Below are 21,802 nucleotides of genomic sequence, written 5' to 3' on the forward strand. Positions count from 1 at the left end.
TCTCAACCAAACAGACTACACAGGTAAGCTTTCAACTTGACTGTTAGATCGTTCTACCTACCTCCCCAGAAAATATGATCCCACCAGCTCCCAAATGAGAACACTCCAAAGGCTCCTTAAGAAGGTTACTTCTTGGCCTGAAGAAGTTATGAACAAACTAAAACCTTTTAACTGTAGACCCTCCCCCCTCCTCCGAATATGGACTACCAAAAATCCATAAGCAGAATGTGCCATTACATCCCATTGTGGATGGCAATGATTCCCCCCACATACAAATTAGCCAAACATTTAGCCAAAGTGCTCATACATTATACTGGCAACATACCATAACACATTAAAAACTCAGCCAACTTTAAAGTCAGTATAGAGAACCTCTCACTGCAACACACTGACATAATGGTCAGTTTTGATATCTCCTCCTTATTCACAAATGTCCCACTCAAAGATACCTTAGAGCTCATCCAAGTCAAATTTCCTCCCGATATCTCAGCCCTATTCCAGTTCACCATGAACTCAGGCTATTTCATTTGGCAGGGAAAATTCTACAAACAGATAGAGGGTACAGCCATGGATTCTCCACTCTCCCCCCCCCCAGCAAACTTCTTTATAGAGACTTTTGAAGAAAAGCCCCACAAAAACCCACTGTCTGGCTTTGCTACATGGATGATGTGTTCTCTATTTGGCTACATGGCTTAGACAAACTCCACAACTTCCTAACACACTTAAACAATCAACACCCCAGAATCCAGTTCACCTTGGAAAAAGAAAACAACAACAGTCTCCCTTTTCTAGACACTGATTACATGCTAGCCTGATAGATCCCTGGCTTTCTCTGTTTACAGAAAACCGACCCATACATTGAAGGTAGATACAGTCACCAACAATCTCACACACCCCTTCACAACAATATGGGATTATAAAAAAACCCTATATAACAGGGCTAAATTAATCTGTTCAGACAATGCCCAACTACTGAACTTAAGCATATCCTTAACACCTTCTTAGCCAATAGTTACAACCCCCAAAAAATCCAGGAAATATAAAAAACAGTTACCCCTTCCTAACAGATTACACTAAATCTATCACCATTCCGTATATCTGGGACACATCTGAAAATCTCACAAAAATCCTAAAAAAAATATGAGCTGACTACCTGTCACAAACCACATAAGAAATTGGTATCCCTGATCTGCTTCAAAGACCATCCACTTCCCCTACACCTACCTGGTGTATACCAGGTCCCTTGCAGCTGTAAACTGTCCTACTATGGCCAAACAAGCAAGAAAGCTAATATCAGGATTTCCAAGCACAAAAACTACATCCAGTTTTACCAATACAGCTGTTCAGGACTTGCAGATCATGCACTAGATTCCCACCATAAAATACGCTGGAAGAAAGCCACTTTACTACACCAGAGCAAATATAAATATGAAAGATTGTTCTTGGAATTAGACTCAGCTCTATAAAACTTCCCAAATCTCAACAAATTTGGGTGCATGAGACTGTCCCAAATTTGGGAAGCTCGCATCCTTATAACATCAGCCTAACAGCCAAGACAATTTAGCCTGCTAGGGGGCACCTTTAGGACTCTAGGACCAACACCACTTGCCTTCTTCAGCCTCATTTGCTCATTGTTAGTGCCTGCATGCACATATCATAGTTTAATATTCCCAGAAGATGGCAATGCAACATTGCTGAAATATAGAAAGGTATTGATTAAAGTTTTTTTAAATAATTTTAGTACACGTTGTCATTTCTTCAAATACTTAAAGTCATGTGTAACCAACATATAAGTTTATCTACAAGAATGACCTATATTCTCCAGTTCATGAAACAGCCTTTTGTGTAGTATCCTATCAAATGCCTTAGAAAAATCCAATACAGTAAACCTTCGATTTAACGGACAAAATTTCCGATCCGTTTGTCACATGTGAAAATTAACACCCTGTTAATTTTAAAATTCTTTTAACCTAGATTTGCTTATAATTAAATTAACAGGTTATTTTTTGTTATTAATTTCCTGTTATTTTTAACAAATTTTGGCAAATAGGCCATCATATGTTGGAAAAACACTGTAGTAATTTAGCCGATATAAATGAGTCACAGCTCATAAAACATGTTCGGCGAATGATTAGGATGTGATCGCACCAATCACACTATAATTGGTTCTTTTGTCGCATGGTGTGACTTTCTGCAGCAGTTTTATTACATACATTTTCGTAATTTTAGGGAGTTAATTATAAAAAACAGCAGAATTCAAAAGTTCAAAAAAAAAATTGATAGTTTTATCAAAGCAGGATTATCTAAACCATGTGCCTCAACATTGAACATTAACTTATCTAAAAGTGCGAAAATTGTGTGTAAAACAATTTTTTTGTTATAATATTGATAAAATTGCAGTATAATGTTAAAGATATTTTTATTTTAAAAAATTGCAATTTAACGGACACCCCTTAGCCCCTATTAGTCCGTTAAATCGAGGGTTTACTGTATTATCATAGCATATCTTCGTGGAAAGGCTTAGACGTTGGTTATACATTCTTACTAAATAGCTTAAGGAAATTACAATGTACAATAGAATATACATTAAAATAAATTTTAATACACTTCCAACATTTCGACAACGTGACGTTGCCATTTTCACAGGAACCTGAAAAAAGACAAGTGCACGCAAGTACAACACAGTAAATGAGGACGAAGCAGGAAACTATTCTTTCTCCAAAAAGTCCTGATGGCGTCCCCTAGCAGGCGATATTGGTATTCTTGGCCGAACGGGCTGAAGGTCTTCTGATGTAGGTTTCCCAAATTTGGGACAGTCTCATGCAACCAAATTTGTTGAGGTCTGGATTGTTTCTTAGGGCTGAGGCCGATTCCTTGAATAGCCTTTCATATTTGAATTTACTACGGTGTATTATAGTGACTTTCTTCCACCATATTCTATGGCAGGTATCCAGTGCATGGTCTGCAAGACCAGAGTGGCTGTATTGGTGAAATCAGATGTAGTCCTGTGTTCTGAAATTCTGATATAAGCTGTCCTGACTGTTTGGCCAAAGTAGGACAGTTTACAGCTGCAAGGGACCTGGTATACACCAGGTAGGTCTAGGGGAGGGGGGTCTTTAGTGGAGCGGATAAGGGATGCCAATTTTTTATATGGTCTGTAACAAGAAGTCATGTTTTTTTTTAGGATTTTTGTAATTTTTTCCGAGGTGCCTCAGATATAGGGAATGGTGATGGATTTAGAGAAATCCTTGTTTTGAAGGGGGGGGGGGGTTTGTGGTTTATTGGTTTCAATATTTTTTGGATTTTTTTTTGGGGGGGGGGGGGGGATAGCCATTGGCTGAGAAAGTGTTGAGAATGTGATTTAGTTCAGTGGTTAGGGCATTGTCATTTGAACAGACTAGTTTAGCCCTGTTGTATAGTGTTTAATAACTCCATATTGTTGTGGGAGGGAGATTGTTGGTGAATGTATCTGCCTGCATGGGTGGGTTTTCTATAAACTGAGAAAACCAAGGTTCCATCAGGCTGGCGGGTGACTAGTGTGCCTAAGAAAGGAAGGCAGTTGTTTTTTTCTTCTTCCAGGGTGAACTTGATTCTGGGATGTTGGTTGTTTAAATGTGTTAGGAAGGAGAGGAGTGCATCGAAGCCATGTGGCCAAATAGCGAACACATATCAACATAGCGAAGCCATATGGTTGATTTTTGTGGGGCAGAGTTTAAGGCTTTCTCTTCAAAAGTCTCCATATAAAATTTGGCCGAGGGTGAGGAGAGTGGAGAAGCCATGGCTGTCTCCTCTTATCTGTTTGTAGAATTTTCCTTGCCAAACAAAATAGCCTGAGTTCATTGTGAACTGAAATAGGGCTGTGATATCAGGAGGAAACTTAGCTTGGATAAGCTCTAAGGACTCTTTGAGTGGGACATTTGTGAATAAGGTGGAGACATCAAAACTGACCATTACGTCAGTGTGTTTGAGTGTAAGGTTTTCTATGCTGGCTTTGAAGCGGGCTGAGTTTTTTATGTGTGAAGGTGTGTTGCTAGTATAGTGTGTGAGAGCTTGGGCCAAATGTTTAGCTAGTTTGCATGTAGGGAAATCAATGCCATCCACCATGGGACATAATGGCACATTTTCTTTATGTATTTTTGGGAGTCCATATATACAGGGAGGGGGGGGTATGGAGTTAAACGGTTTTACTTCTACAGACCAAGAAGTAAGTAACCTTCTTAAGGAGCCTGTGGAGTTTTCTAATTTGTGAGTTTGTGGGATTGTACTCGATAGTGAGGTAAGTGGCCCAATCTAACAATAGAGCATTCAGCTTACCTGTGTAATCCATTTGGTTAAACAATACTGTGGTGTTTCCTTTATCCACTTTGGCGAATATTATTTCCTTGTTTTTCTTTAATTCTCATAGATTTAATTTCCTTATTGGGCATGTTGGTTTTTGGAGGTTTGCTTTGGTCAGAACACAAGCCACATCCAGTCTAATATCGTTGGAGACATGGTTTGAAGGTGTCGTATCCCACGTTCAATTTGTATCATAATGTCTTCAGCAGGTATTTTTCTGGGCGCAATGGTGAAGTTGTGGCCACCTGAGAAAGCGTCGAGGGCTTCAGGTTTCAAACTAATTGACGAAAGGTTGACTACCATGTCGGTAGGAAGTTGTGGTTTCGAGTTTGAGTTCTTTTTTAAATTCTCAAATTTTTTGACGTGTCATACTCGTACTTTTTTTAATTCTTTATCCGCAGCAATGCACAAAATATCGTATAAAATGGACCAAATTTCGTGGTTTAAAAAAATGAGCAAATTGCTAAAACATGACCTTCCTTTAGTAAACCCATGTTGCTTCTGGCAGAGTACAGCTTGTTTACCCATTTCTGTATGTTAGCTCTTACCAACTTCTCTAAAATCTTCACTACCACATCAGAGATACTGAGAGGTCAACAGTTAGATACATCAAATTTGACACCACCCTTGTACAATGGAACTATTATACATTCCTACCATTCCTGAGGTATCATTCTTGAGCTGAGACTCCAGTTATACAAACATGTGAAAGCCAATAAAGTTAAATATTCCTTTAGCAAACGTGCGGATATTCCATCTGTCCCTATTGACAAATTCTTATCCAGGTTATGCAAACAGCTTCAAACTCATTTTCATACACCTCTAACCCTTCACCCAATGTAGCAGTAGCACTGTGCACCATGTTACATACACCTGGTTGATATATGTTAGCAAAGTGAGCACTCATTAACTGAACAACCTCATTAGCTTCTGACACTAGAGTACCATCTGCATTCAATAAAATTATTCTTCCACATTCATTCTTCCTTTTGCTTGTGGCATAACAATAAAATTCTTTTGGATTGCCTTTAGCTTGAATAGCCAATTTCTTGTCATACTCTGATTTAGCTTTCCACACAATACTCGGTACTTTTCTGGCCTGAGCTTAATATATTTCATAATTCTTCTCAATCTTATTCTCACAATATTCTCTCCACATCATCTTCGTGTATATCTCTTGGTTAATAAGTGTGCAAATTCATTTCACTCCCAATCTATTTATTCTTCGAACACTAGGGATACATTCAGATACCGCCTCATTTAAGTACTTTTTCAAAGATTCCCATACATTGCTGACATTTTTCCAATTAGTAACTGATACCATGAGCCCAAAGATAGTATTCTCCTAAGTTGATCATAATTTCCAGCTTTGTAGTTCAGCGTGTAATCTGTTCTAACAAGAACATCAATATAATTATATACTTCCCAAGAAAGCACAGCATGATCACTCACTAAATGAGAATAAATTAGTCATTCTTAACAGACACTCCTTCTAACACTACGAACAAATTAACACTCTTTGACCCTGAGTTCCTTCTTTCACATGCTACTTGAGAAAGTTGTCTCGTGACAATTCAATAAATTCCTTTTCAACCCAATCAATGTTTGGATAACTAAAGTCACTCATAACGATCACTCATTTAGTACCAATAAGGCTAAATTGGTGATGCATTTCTTCATTCCCTGCAACCGAGACACCAGGTCTGTAGCAACATCCTACCATATATTTCATTTTGTTAACCTCCACTTCACACCAGATAGCCTCAAACTCACTGCTACATGGGACATTGTTACCTTCATGGTTACCATAACTGCTTGTGAAAGTCAGATTTCACAATGCCAACAATCTAGGCCATAATGTATTCTATAAAGAAACAAACTCAACCCCTTAGTTTCTGATGGTACTGGCATTTGTGTATAGACTTAACAAATTACCATCTAGATTATTATTTATAATTAGTTATATAATCCATTTGGCATTGTTGAACTTTTCTTTTTCATCCCGACATATACTCAAAATTTTCAAATCCAAAGCACATTTTCCCACCCCCTCGCCATGTTCAAAGCCATTCATATCTTTATCGTGTTTGCATACCATAGCTGACATTTTTCCCATTCCTTCCTTGATTATCCAGTTTCCCCAACTCTCTGCATTGTCTCATAACAATAAATACCTTTTCCAGGCTCCTGATGCCAAATGAATTCAATATTAAAACATCACAACTGCCACGTTCAAACATTTTTAATTTCACAAAACTTAAACAGCATTTATGTTATTATTACTGTTCTTTATAATTCTCAGTGATGTGTGTATTCTATTCCCATATTGTTCTTAAATAAATGAAAAAAATGTTCAGATGCTATTTTAAAGAAAAGGGCAGTTCTTATAAAATAATTAACAGCTCATAATATATTTCTACGTAAAATGCATGAATAAAATAAGAGAGAACAGCTCTCTGTTTTCAGAGAGTTACATGAAGAGGAACTTCATTAAACTGTATTACATGACTTAAATATATGGAATTTTTGATGTCAGCATTCCTTCCAGTTCCTTGAATGTATCATGTAATTATCATCATGGGTAGTCAGCTTCCTGAATTCTAATACAAATACATCTTGATCTCGTCTCTGCTTCCTTTACACAATAATCCAACAGAAGGCTATAACAGAATGAATGACTACTATGTGGATTTTTTTTGGTCAAATTTATTTTAAAACTAAGTTATACTAACTTTTTTTAAAAATAAATTTGACTAAAAAACCCAAACAGTAGTCATTCATTCTCCTATAGTTCTTGTGGTCAAAAATAATTTTGATTTTTGTCATCAAAATTTTATCATCACCAACAGGCTATCAAAGTGTGAATAAGTATAGGAAGCGTGATCTAGTCCTCTATAAATAGGCCTTTAAAAATAAACTGACCACCACTCATTCGCTCAAATGCTCACTATTCTTTTATATGTACTGTCTAAGCATATGTTATACATTTTGAAATACACATGTAAAACCTGTTATCTTCCCAAAGCAGCAAACATCACAGCACATCGAGCAAATGCTTCGATTTCATGTTGCTTACTAACAATACTAAACAAATAATTCAGTGAAAAATATTAAATTAATAGCGTGAAACAAATGTAAACGGAAATGTAAATTCCTGGAGTTATTATAATACCTTCTTTCGAATATTCTGATTTAATTAATGTTCAACATTTAAAAAATAAAACATTAAAAACACAACTTATACAAATAACATTACAACATAAGCAAACAGTTCATACTCGCCGCCTTTCAACTGGATTAATTAGCATACCCTCTACCGGTAAAAAAATACAGTTTACACCTAAATTTGTTCAATATACAGGTTAAAGCGAAGATTAGTAATTTAAAATTTTTGATTTCAACTTCATCATCTAAGACACTTTAATGGGGAACAAAAAATCAACGCAAATGCAATATAAATGGGACAAATATATATTCAGATATAAATTTTCTCAGCAACTTAAAAACAAAAATTAACAGAATTACCTTGGATTCTCAAATATCATAGAATAAATATACAAATTTCGTAAAGCAGCTCATATTACCACAAAAAAGTAAAAAAATAAAAAAAAAATCAGCTAATGCCTTTTTTATTCCCGTATATACGGGAGTAGGCGAGGCCATTTAGCCCTATCTAACTTTTTGGAGACTGAGTGGGCAGTTCAATCTCCACTGGTACCCAATCAGAGACAGATGGCCCAAGGCTATCACTAATTAAGCGGTACGCAGTGAAGAGAGACGGCTCAAATGTGCCGCCATCTCGTGGTCTCTAACCCTAACACAATATATTTTAATGTCTGAAATAATGTGGGTTCTACGGTCGATTTTCTTGAGTTTACAGGACGAAAAACCCGAGTTTCCGGGAGGAAAAACCTGCTTGCCCGTGCCAGAGATCGACTAACTCGGGAACCGGTCGAAAAAAGGCTTAGAAAAATTTCCTCTAGTCGCCGACTAGACTCGAAACCAAGACTTCCTTCGTGCGGCCTAGCGCGATGGTGTGCAAACGCCACATCCACTGAGCTACACAGGCCCTACACAAAAAAGTAATAATAATAAAAGAACTAGGGAGAAACTGCAGAAGTTGCATTAAAAATGGGCTATCTGGTTTAATAAATAAGAAAAAATAAGACAAAATGCTATCAAAAGTCTGGCTGTAAACAAAGAAACTTGAAAACAGAAGATTTTATGACATATGCTCTACACGAGGTTTCAATTATTTTTCTGAAAGATTAAATAATATACAAGAAAGCTTACTATCGAAACTTCACGGGATTTTATAGGTCGACTGATTGTTATGGGAGACTTCAACTAGAGATATAGACTGGAAGGAAGAAAGAGCACTTTGCAGGAAGGAAATACAATTTATACACCTGCAAAGAGATAATACTTAAGGCAGAAGGTGCTAAAGGGGACTAGGAGTAAGAGAGTATTGGACATGGTCATTGAATCAGAAGAGCTATCGATAACTAAGGTGACCACATTTCCTCTAATTGATGAAATTGACCATGCGGCCATGACTTGGGAGATTGTAAAACATGAGGAATATTCTACCAAGAAGGGGTATTTGTGTAACTACAAGATTTTATCTGTACAATTGCATAAAACACTCCTTGATAAGGATATTAGTAGTGGATGGGATATAGTTAAGGGTAGGCTGACCATACATACCGTTTTGAATGGGACAGTACCATTTTTTTCGTATTTCCCGGTAGTCCCGTCGTTTTAATAAAAATGTCAGTTTTATCTCATTTTTAGTTAAAAACTATAAATATACTTTAATATTGGTCAATCATAAATTATTCTTAATAACCTATAATCGTATATCTATATCATGGATACCAGTAATTTGTATAAACATGGAGTCGCGTTGTTCGATACTAAATATTGATATCTGCAGTGATTTATTCAGAGAAAATAAAAAAAATACATGTTGGCAACACTTGCGCGTCTCAGACGCGGGGTCTGTTCTGCTGTAGCTTTCGTTTTTGTTTTGCCCTTATGCTAACCGGTGGGTTGGTTATTCAATGCCGGTGGTTTAAATTTCATATTTTTAAAAGTTTTAAGTCTTATTTTTTAAAGCTTTAAATCTATCCTTGCAATGTCAAAGAGGCGAAACTGCAGTTTTAATGACGATCTCCTGAAAGAATTCAAATTTATTAAACTGGACAAACTGTGTAGTGATGGAACAAAAGTGGTATGCCAATATTGTAATGTCCATTTTTCCGTTTCTCATGGAGGCAGAAGTGACATAAAAACCAACATCTATATAGCCAGAAACATGAGGATGCTGCAAAGACTCTGGCTTCGGTTAAAAACATCAGCTAATTTATGGTGAGACGTGATGGTGATAGTGAAAGCGATAAAATTGCAGCAAGTGAAGCTCCTGTTGCTTATCATACTGTGTGTCACAACCAAAGTTTTCGCGCAAATGACTGCTTGTCGACATTTATAAATAAAATTTATAAACCAAAATATTCTTCCGCACGTGCCAAATCAGAATATTTCGGCTACAGAAGTAGGCATGAACACTGAAAATCTTGTAAACAATTTAGATTCCAGAAAAAAGTAAAGTGTTTGTAACTACTGATATCAAAGAACAACTGAAAATGTTTGTAGATTCAGGAGAAATTAACGAGAGTAAGTTTTTTGAGGTAGTTGATGTTGAGAATTTCTATGAAACCAGCTAGAATATGTCAACAAGTGGAAGTGCAGTTTAAGAAACACTGAGAAATTCATGTGGGTGTTACTAAGAAAGACACCTAAATGGAACGAAATACAGGACAGCCGAAACGAGGAACTCATCACACACACAGAGAGAGAAACAGGAAAAACTCATGTATTCGATCAGTAGACCCTCATAATATCTATAATTGTGAGGCAGTTGGATACATGGAATAAAGACGCGTTACTGTATCTGATAGATGGGTACAGATTTTTTTCTGAAATGAGCGAAAAACGCCTAGACTTTAAAGACTTTTGTAATATTGTAGAGTTTATTCTTTGTCTTCCAGAAAGTACAGCACCTGTTGAGAGAATATTTTTTGTTATGAACAGTATATGGTCAAAGAAGAAATCTAGATTTAGTGTTGAGACAATGAGGGCTATGTTAGTTGTAAGACAAAATTGTGTCATGGAGTCAGTGGCGTAGCTAGAGCTTTTGCCGCACTGGGCGGACCGGCGCCTCTGCACCCCTAGCTACGTCGCTGCGTGGAGTGTGAGTAGTTTTATGATTAAGGTGTTGAAAGACGAAATTTGCTGCATAAGATCACTTCATTGGAGAAGTATTCATTTCACGATATACAGTTCCCACTCTTGACGTCAACCTAAATTTTTGTATCAGTTCTGTAACTGAAGAATAATGGTAAGCTCAATATGTTTATGTAATAAAACAATTTTTACTTTTCTTAGTCTTTCATGAATACAAAATATTACATAACCCCCGTCCCGTTTTTGCCATCCCGATGTCCCGTTTTCGTGCCAAGGAAATATGGTCAGCCTAGTTAAGGGTCATAATATATGTAGAGACATTTAGAGGAAGTAGAATTACATAGTATAGCCAGGGAAGGGGTAAGGAGGGTTAATCGGGTGAGAGTTAGATGGATAAGTGATATCATTATACACTTATACACGAGCTGCAGAAGAAGAAAATGCTGTGATCAGAATGGCAAATAAGGCAAAATCAGATTGTGAAAAGAATAGAAAAGCAGGCCAAAGGAAATCGCAAAGAGTTGTTTCGTAATGTGGCAAGTAAGAGGAAGATGAACCTTAATGAGTGATGAGGATCAGCAGGAGACAAATGCGGATAAAATAGTTTAGTTACTGATTGACTGTTTTGCAAGGGCATATCATCCTTGTCATGTTACTGCTTTAAGCAATGTGACAGATACTAATGTGGGAACAGAGGTGATGAATTGGAGGTTCTTAGGATATTGTAGCATCTCAATGTAAATACAGCTGTGTATGATTAGATGGGATATTAGCTAGTGTTTTGCGAAATGTGCAAAGGAACTGGCAGTACCTTTGACTAGAATGCTTAAGTCTCAGCACTTGCAGAGTTCCAAGGGAGTGGAAAGAAAGCAAAACAATTCCTTTGCATGGGAAGTTCTAAGACTGCAGTAGCAAATGATTATATTATGAGATCCTTAATCAATATCTCACGCGTGGTGGTAAAAGCACTAGAAAAATTGATAAAAATAAAACATGATACTGTATAAAGGTCAACATGGCTTTCTGGTGAAGGGTCGGTCATGCCTTAGTAATTTACTAACTTTTCGTGATAGATTAAGAGCTGAGTTAGATGAAGGAAATGATTATACAATGATTTTGCAAAGGCATTTGACACAATACCACATTTAACACTTTACGCGAATTAGAACAAATGGGAATGGATATGACACCTGGTTAAGTGGATAAAAGGGTGGCTAGCCACTGAACAGATATCAAAAAGTGGTGTACTGAGGAGCAGAATCGAGGGGGAAACATGTGAGTAGTGGTGTGCCCTAGTTCAGTATTGGGACCATTGTTGTTTAATTTGTACATAAATGATATAGATAAAAATCTGTAAGGAAGTATTCAGTTGTTTGCTGATTATGCGAAATTAGGTAGAGTAATAGTTAATCAGAGCGTTGGGAAGAGCTTTCAGGACTATTTAAATAGGCTGTCAATATGGGAAAACTTTAATGGGTGTCAGTTTAATGTTGAGAAATGTAAACTTATGCATTTTAGGATAAATAGAATACAAGCCGTGTAAGACATTGACGGTCCTGTACTTCAGGAATTAGATGAATCTGGAGATTTAGGGATGGTGTTAGACAGACAGTTAAAGTTTAGAGGACATAATGCTAAGGTAGCCCCTTAGATTACTTGGCTATTATTGAATACGTTAATAAGTAGAGATATGGAATTATTTTACCTTTTTATAAGAATTGAGACACCCACATCTCGATTACTGCACTCAAGTCTGGTCCCCTGGGTTTCTTGGGGATGATGAAGTGGTAGAGAGGATTAAGAGGCAAGTGACCAAGGTGATGAGTGGTCTGCGGAATATTCTCTGTGAGGTTAGATTGTGTAGATTGCAGAAGTTGGTTGAGAGGGAAAGAAGAGGGGATATAATAGAATCATTTAAGTTAGCTGTGAAGACTAGATTTTTTGCTTGGAGAGATGTGAATGAGTGGAATGTTTTGCCATAGTCACTTGTGAGTCCTTTGTCTGTTAATGGATTCAAGAAGAGGTATGATAGATTGTGCGGATAGACTGGGTCTCCCACGATGAGTCTTCAGACTCCATTAAAGTACCCGTATAATAATAATAATAACGGTAAACGGTTTATGCTCCCCCCCCCGAAGTATCAACACTTACCTTTCCTATTGTGTTGTCATTCTTTTATTTTATTTTTATTTTTTTTTAAAGATTTTGAATCTCCAAAAAATTAATGTTTCTGTCATTAAACGAGCAAACTTATAACAGCTAAATTTACCTACCACTTAACCTACATTCAGAATCCTCAGCCGCCCTTTATTCCCAAATAAAATGCATTAGAGGAGACGGAGATCTTGTAGCCCTAATTACTCGCTTAAGTAACTTAATCTATAATTTTCATAATTTTATTTCATTTCTTTAGTTATATTGATGAGAATAAATTACTCCTTCACAGATGATTAAGAATTTTCTTATCTTCTTTTTTTTTTTTCTTAATAACAAACAAATATTTACCGAATGTTTACAATACAAGTTACAACAACAACAGCAAAAAAAAAAACCCGAGAATTTCGTCTTCTTTTTAGCAAATCATAAAAAGTTGCTTTCTAATCTGAAATTACGTAATTCGTGAACGAAACCTCAACTATGGTAGATGTTAATAAAAATTAAATAAACAGGTTTTTAAAAAAAAATAGTAATAATAAAATATGTTCGATATTAGACACAGGAAACTGAAGATCTCGAGACTCTCGAGATCTTACCTTACTTTACAATTTAATAAATACACTGTACATCATGCGCAACCTTTATACAATTATACTAGTTCAGATTGCAAACACAGGATTTCTGAAAATATCTGTCGTATTCAGGTCTAGAATACAGAAGAAATGGTCTTCTTCATCTACAGATCAACAGAAAGCAAATGTCACATAGAGTTTTCTTAAAGATATGGCTAACATGAGGTCGATTATTACTTCCCTGCAATGGAATAAAGTGGTGTGAATTTATTATTATTATTATTATTATTATTATTATTATTATTATTATTATTATTATTATTATTATTATTATTATTATTATTATTATTATTATTATTATTAGAGCTTGTGTAGCTCAGTGGATATGGCGTTTGCACACCACGGCGCTTGGCCGCACGAAGAAAGAGACGTGGTTTTGAGTCTAGTCGGCGACTAGAGGAAATTTTTCTAAGCCTTTTTTCGACCGGTTCCCGAGTTAGTCGATCTCTGGTACGGGCAAGAGGGTTTTCCTCCCGGAAACTCGGGTTTTTCGTCCCGTAAACTCAAGAAAATCGACCGTAGAACCCACATTCTTTCAGACATTAAATATATTGTGTTAGGGTTAGGGACCACGAGATGGCGGCACATCTGAGCCGTCTCGGTGTACCGCTTAAGGCCAAGTGGAATCCAAAATCTGAGTGTGCTGAAAATTGAAGAGTTCACCGTGGTCGCTAACGAGTATAGAACAAAGGACGTTGCCATCTTTACAGCTATCCAAGGGAAGAAACGTGAGTCATGAAGTGCAACAAGTGCCAGAAGGAATTGTCGTCCGACAGAAGTCATATAACCTGCAGGAAATGCCATAGAAATCTTCACCATGTTCCGGACTTTCAGAAACAACCTCGCAACGCAAATCCAATGCCAAATGAGAAGAATGGAAGTGCCTAAACTGCAGAAAGAACAAAGAAACGCCGCCACCCACGGCACAACTGATTACGCTGGACACAGAATCGGACGACGAACTGAACAGACAACAAAATACCGGTGAGTCTGATCATTTGAATTCCGTAAATTTTACTAGAAAAAGGTTTAGAAAATATAAAAGCCAGCTTAGTAGATCTGGTCCAAAAACTATTTGATAAACAGAATAAACAAATAACAAAAAAAATTAGCGAATATGAAAAGTGTGTTAAATTTAATAATACAACAGACGAAGAAGTCTTACAAACGGTAAAATACATTAAAACCAGAACGTACTAACTGACAGGCAACACAAATTGATAAAAGACACATCCGAACTCCGTCAAGAATTTAATTCCCTAAAACTACAATACGAACTTTTAAATCAACAACAACATAAAGAAGACCATGTCATAAACGGTCTTCCAGAAACTGAATCCACAGAAACTCTCAGAGATGTAGTTTTAAAGTTAGGCCATGCAACTGATATCCCCCTACAGCATAATGATATTCAGACCATAAATCGGATTCCCAGGAAGAACAAAAAACAAGGCTCGCCACGACCTGCACCAGTCGTAGTTCGTCTGACAAGCAAGGCTACAAGAGACAATCTTATAAAAACCAACAGACTGAAAAAACCAGTTGTCAAGGACTTTAACGCAACGCAAGACAATACACCACTCTTTCGCTCTGAGTATTTAACACCTTTCAATCAGAATCTGTTGTACCAAGCAAGAAAAGCAAAAAACAGAAAAAAATTATCAATTTTTGTGGATCAAAGATGGCAAGATACTCTTGAGAAAGTCACAAACTTCAAAGTCAATACAAGTAAAAAGCTCGGAAGACATAGATAGGCTGCCAGAGTGAAACAAAAAACTCCAATTTAGTTCAAAAAGAAGACCTCAACACAACAAAAATGAATGTGAACCATCAGATAGATGTAATTACACCAGTACGTCAGCAATTGTACTTTCGACTCGCTTGATGCATGGAAACAACACATAGTACAAGCGAGAGGACTCTCAATCTTGCATATTAACATCAGAAGCATCCGAAAACATTGGTTATTGTTACAGGCTTATCTGAAATTACACCGGTATTATTGATATATTGGTCCTAACAGAAGTATCCATAACTAATGACGAAGCGACTGCTTTCCAAATTTCAGGCTTCTAACAACATAGATCATGCCGCCAAACAAAAAGAGGGGGTGGAATATTAATATTTATCGAACATAAATTAATAGCAAAAGAAACGGCCTATCAATTTGGGCATGCTGAAACCTTTGCTTCCAAATCACTAATACCACAAATAGACAGCATCCCATAATTCTAAATGCAATTTACAGGCCACCAAACTTAAACACGATAAAATTCTTGCACTGACTCAATTGCTGGCTTTCACGCCAAGAAATATGCTCAACTGAATACCTAATGATAATCGGCGACATAAACATAAATATTGCAAACGAAAATCAGAACAATACTGTACAAGACCTAGACACCCTAATCTAATACCAACAATAACATCATGTACTAGAGAGGAAATATTCGGAAATACTATCACTGCTTCCTGCCTAGATCATATAAACATCCGAGCACCACCAAACAGTTATGCTGCATCAGTCATAAAATGCAAAGTAGCAGATCATTACTTCACGTCTCTAAACCTGCACACCAAGACAATATCCCTGCAATGCCCCACAGAAGAAAAGCAACACAAAACAATAATAGACGAAGAAATAGTCATCATCATCATCATACGTATCAAGGATTTAGGCCTAGTATGGCCTGTTCCGGCCTTAGAAGTCATCGTTGAATCGTTTAAGAGGACGTCCTGGTTTTCTTTTTCCTAATGGCTTGTACTTTAAGGCTTGTTTTGGTAATCTTTCTGTTTTCATTCTTTGAACGTGTTCCATCCATCTATGTTTATATTTTTTAATTTTTTCAATTACTGGTTCTTGGTTTAATTCTTTCATAATATCTTCGTTTCTTTTGTGATCAAAAATAGGGTATACTTTGCAGTTTTTCTCATAAACTTCATTTCTGCTGTTGTTAATCTTTGTTTGTCTTTTTGTTTTATTGTCCAGATTTCGCTTCCATACATTAAGACCGGTAGCGCTAATGTATTGTATACTTTTAGCCTGGTTTGTTTTTGAACTAGGTTTGGTTTAAATATAGAGTTAATTACTCCTGTTATTTTTAAATATTTTGCAATTTTTATGTTTATATCTCTTTTTCATTTTCATAAGTGATCATACATCCTAGGTAGTTAAATGAATTCACCTGTTCTAAGATCTTGTTATCTAATACTATTTTAGTTCTTGCTGGATCTTGTCCTTTAAAGGCCATAGCTTTTGATTTTTCCGTTGATATTATCATACAATAATCTTTGGATATCTCATTTAGATTTAAAATAGCTTTCTGTAAGTTATCTTCAGAATTTGTAATTATTATTTGGTCGTCTGCAAAGAGGAGAGTGTTTAAGTTAACTGTAGGTGAAAGTTTAATTCCTTGATGTAAATTTTTACTCCATTTTATTATTATTTCATTTAAGTAGATATTAAAAAGAGTTGCTGAGAGGGGACATCCCTGTCGGACCCCTTGGTTTATCTCTCTTGTATATGATAGCTCATGATTTAATCTTATTTGTATTTGATTATTTTCATATATACTTGTGAGAGCTTTTAGGATATTATTTGGTATTTGTCTTTCTTTTAATATGTTAAATAATGCATAAAGGACGCTCTATGGAAAGAATTAAAGCAATATCCAAATAACAGAGCCCTTAAAAACCGAATATAAGATAACAAGGAATCGTCTTACAACACAAATAGGAAATGCAAAAAGAAACTACTACAGAGACAAATTAACCTCTGCACAAAACAACATGAAACAAGTCTGGCATCTGATCAACGAGATGTTAGATTGTGCTCCCAACATCACCGCCTCCGAAACCATAAAACACAGCTTAATGAAAGACGCAAAACCTATCCAACAACTAGCAAATGACTTTAACCAATACTTTGCAGACTCTCTACAAGAACTACACAGAAATATTCCCTCAATTCACAAAACGTGATCCACCGCTTGGACCACAATCAAAACAGTCATTATGGTTCCCAAGCATAAAAGAAGCAGAACTTTTCTCTGCAATACTTCAAATCAAACCAAACAAAGGCCCAGGAATTCATGGTATAAGACCTAAGGATATAAAGCAACATGCAACTTGCTTAGGTCCTATCCTACTAAAATTAATAAATAAAATATTTAAAACAGGACAGATACCAAGTATGCTAAAGACCGCCATAATCACACCCATATACAAACATGGAAAAATAAATTTAATCAGCAATTACAGACCCATAGCAACATTACCAATTATCAATCAAATTATGGAGTGGATCGTACTGAAGAAACTCACAGCATACACAGAGACCTTTCATATTATCCCCAAAACACAATATGGTTTTCAGAAAAATAACGGAACAGCATCTCTCTTGGAAGACTTTACAGACGTAATTAATACCGCCTTACACAAAAACAAAATTCCTATGGTAGCTTTATTGATCTGTCTAGAGCTGGGGTGTCCAACCTTTTAGCTTCCCTGGGCCACATTGGAAGAAGACGAGTTGTTTTGGGCCACACATAAAATACACTAACGATAGCTGATGAGCAAAAAAACATAGAATGTATAGTTAACATATTTAAGTAATTTAAACTTCATTAATTCATGAATTTTTTATTATAAAAGTAAAAGACAAGACAGCAACATGAAATTAGTGAGCTGTTTGACATTGTTTTTGAGACACTAATGCTTCGATATTTGGTTCGATGGAAGTAGTTGCAATTCTCAGTGAGTTCTCAAGGTGCTCATCAGATATTTTGGTTCTAGTTTTATTCTTCGTGTGCTTTATCCTTGAAAATAGCTGCTCACAAATATAGGTTCCAAAGAGCGATGACATGAATAAGGCATGATTGTGAGCGAGGGATATTTTTCCCTGCGAAGATATAGCTTATAGAAGTCCAGTAAAGAGACTTTTCTTTAAGTTGAATGTCAGATTGTAGCTCTATGCATTCCATTTGAAAATTGGCAGGTAATATGTTTATGTCGACTGAAAATGGAGTCGCAAATATATCAAAAGATTGATGATTTTTCCGGAAATCTTGAAACTTCTTCTCAAATTCCTGTATCAAATCTAAAAGCAAGGGTGCATATTTTTCATTGTTCACAAGACCGTGTTTAACCATCGTGTCGAAATGCATAAAATTGTTTGCCTTAATTTGAGATTGCCATAGTTTCAGTTTCATTTCGAACGCTCTTATAGTTTGAAACATTGTATTGATCAGTTGGTTTTCACCTTGAAGACGCTTGTTTAATTCATTTAAATGAGCGGTCAAGTCTACTAAAAATGCCAAATCTGTGAACTAGTTTTCATCGTCAAGTTCTGGCACAAATTTTGTTTTTGATTCCATAAACGACTTGATTTCATTTCGCAAATCATAAAATCTTTTCAACATTTTACCTCGACTTAACCATCTTACTTCCGAAAATTAAATTATGTCCCCATAGTCAGCATCCATAAATTTAAGGAATTCCTGGAATTGGCGATGATTTAATCCCTTGGCCCTTATGAAATTTACAGCATTGATGACAATCTGCATGACGTTATCCAACTTTAAAGCTTTTGTGCATAAATATTCTTGGTGTACTATGCAGTGATATTTCATCATACTTAAATTTTGGGAGGCAATTGCCTCGCCTTCTATTAATTTTACAAGTCCATCTCTTTTACCTATCATTGCCGGGGCACCATCAGTAGCTATACCAGACAGGTTCACAATGAACAAAGAAAATCGCTTTAACGTATTTTTCACTGCTTCGTATAAATCTCTTGATTTAGTTGTGTCTTTTAATGGCACTAATGAAGCCATTTCTTCAGTGATATTATATTCGCCATCAATACCTCTAATAAAAATTGCCAATTGAGCTGTATTAGTAGCATCAGTTCTTTCGTCTATCGCCAAAGCATAAAATTTAAAATTAGCAGCTCTACTCTCCAAACCTTTTTCGACAGATTTTCCTATTTCATCAATTCGCCTGGCTATAGTCTGGTGAGACAAACTGATTTTAGAAAAATCTCCTTTTTTATCAGGGAAAATTATATCTGCCACGCTTTCCATACATTGCTTAATAAATTCACCATCGCCATACAGTTATGATTTTTTTGCTATCAAGTTTGCAACCACATAACTAGCTTTTACAATAGAATCCGCTTCAGTTGTTATTTTTTTTAAAAAAAACTTTTTTGAGATGATAGACTTTTTTCCAGTTCCGCTATTTTGTCTTTACGACACATTCCTTGATACGCACTAAATTTCGCAGTATGTTTTTGCGTGTAATGCCTTTTCAAATTGTAGTCTTTGAAAACTGGCACAAATTCCCTACAAATTAAGCAGATTGCCTTAGTATTTGCCTCGACAAAAAAGTAGTTGTCTGTCCACTTTTCGTTGAACAATCTTCCTTCTTCTATAATTTTTTTTTTTGGTTCGGTTTTCTTTTGAGACGCTGTGGAAGCCATGCTGGAATTCAAAAAAAAAAAAAATAGATTGAAAACAAAGCTAGGTTTAATAATCACCAAATCGCCAAATTTTTACTACTAAAAAAATTACTCGCCAAATCGCCACAGACACACGTAACGTCTGCACCTTTCTTCGGTGTCAACTCGACTGTTTACAATTGCACATTGAAAGCCGTACCAGCGTATCCATGGCGCACATAGAGAGACATCTATTGCGTGGTAAAAGTAGGAAGCAAGAGCGCTAGCGCCATTTATTATGTCGAGAAGTAACTACTCGCATGAGCGGCAATTTTGAATAAATACAGTTATTCGAGAATGATTTTATGAATCTCTCATTGCTAAAGAACGTGTTAAATTCAAACGTTCATTGCTTATAAATTAATAGCATGTTAAAATTGCATTTGTAGTATTATTAATGCTATTTTTTAGTCACAATCTCATAAAGTTTGTCAGTTTACGATTTTTTGTTAGGCCGCATTCACAGCCGTCCTGGGCCGCGGGTTGTACAAACATTTATGTCACTATGCAGCTTTGCTAAAACATTATTTCGATGCCAACTACAGGACAGTCAGAAATACATACCGTATAACAAGACCTCAGACAACTAATTATATCATATATAAATACAATAATCACTACGGAAAGGCCACACCAAACTTCTACATCCCAGACATGTTAAACAAATTACCTTTTGAATACAGAAAAATTACAAACTACAATAGCCTGAAAAGAGCTCTAAGGACATGCTATAAACAAGAAATATGTACCCAAAATATCATACAAACGCAATGAAACACAATATATTCGTTCAGCGACGCATCAAGACATTCCATGTTGTTGTTGGTGGTGGTGTGTGTGTGTGTGTGTGTGTGTGTGTGCGCGCGCGCGCGTGTGTGTGCGTGCGTACGTGCGTGCGTGCGTGCACCGGAATTTCTCAATCATAGATTTCGTACCTTCTTAACGCAGCAAACAAAACCAATAAATAATAACCAACTGGTGTCATCCTCAGATAAGCTTACAAATAAGCTTCGAGGATGAAAGTTGAGAAATTACATCTCATCCAAGACAAAAAAAAAAAAAGTATGTATCATATGTAACCAAATGCATGTAAAGTACTTATCACATGAAAACCAATGTATGTAATGTATGTATTATATGTAAACAAATGTACGTAATGTAAGTATCGTATGTAATCAAATGTATGTAATGTATGTAATAACTGTAACAAATGTATGTAATGTAATAAAAAATATACATATATTATTATTATTATTATTATTATTATTATTATTATTATTATTATTATTATTATTATTATTATTATTATTATTATTATTTGTTGTTGTTGTTGTTGTTGTTGTTAATTTTGAAATAGAAATGTAATAGATAAAATGTAAAAAAAACTAGTAGATATATTTATGTATATATACAGATAACCCTGGTATAACTCGGTACTTAGACAACGCGGTCTACAATTTCTAGTAACCCTTTATTTTTATTTATTTATTTTTCATATTTTTCACCGCGGGATTTAAAAATCAAATTTTATCTTCGTTAAATTTGTGTCTGCCCGTATCGCGCGAGTAGTTATAAGTATCGAATTTAGTTTTATTGTATCACTGAATAAAGTACTGTACAGAAGGCTTTTGCAGTCTGTGTCATTCTCAACAAATAGTGCAATTAGAGACAGAATAAAAACGGCGCTAACTAATAAATCACATCTCCCCTCTTACGGAAACTACGCTGTATAGACTTAAGCAAACCATATATTACACCAAAACACAGTATCTAATTAAAAACTATTGTCCAATTTTTCAATTATGAAATAAGTGTTTTTTTATTGCATTTGAAGTTCTCGATGTCATTATGACAGATCACAAAGGCAACTAAAAATAAAAGACTACCAAGAATTGAAACATGCCATATAATGAATGTGTGAGTTCGCCGC

General features: G+C 35.8%; 2 protein-coding genes across 2 annotated transcripts in view; both read right to left on the bottom strand.

Moving 5' to 3' along the window:
* The window catches only part of LOC150103130 (uncharacterized), a 607,032-nt gene extending 599,409 nt beyond the window's left edge, over positions 1-7,623 (bottom strand). Inside the window, exon 1 of the mRNA XM_090397550.1 lies at positions 7,511-7,623. The gene's annotated coding sequence lies outside the window, so the exon portion shown is untranslated. The remainder of the gene's footprint in view (positions 1-7,510) is intronic.
* The window catches only part of LOC150103131 (general transcription factor II-I repeat domain-containing protein 2-like), a 41,344-nt gene extending 21,888 nt beyond the window's left edge, over positions 1-19,456 (bottom strand). The window contains exon 1 of the mRNA XM_090398102.1: positions 18,917-19,456. Coding sequence (XP_090254228.1) covers positions 18,917-19,456 — 540 coding nt within the window. The remainder of the gene's footprint in view (positions 1-18,916) is intronic.
* Positions 19,457-21,802: the final 2,346 nt, after the last annotated feature.

This window comes from Typopeltis vanoorti, chromosome 9 (genome assembly GCF_054136105.1).
Source record: "Typopeltis vanoorti isolate ZY-2024b chromosome 9, IOZ_Tvanoo_1.0, whole genome shotgun sequence".
Lineage (NCBI taxonomy): Eukaryota > Metazoa > Arthropoda > Arachnida > Uropygi > Thelyphonidae > Typopeltis > Typopeltis vanoorti.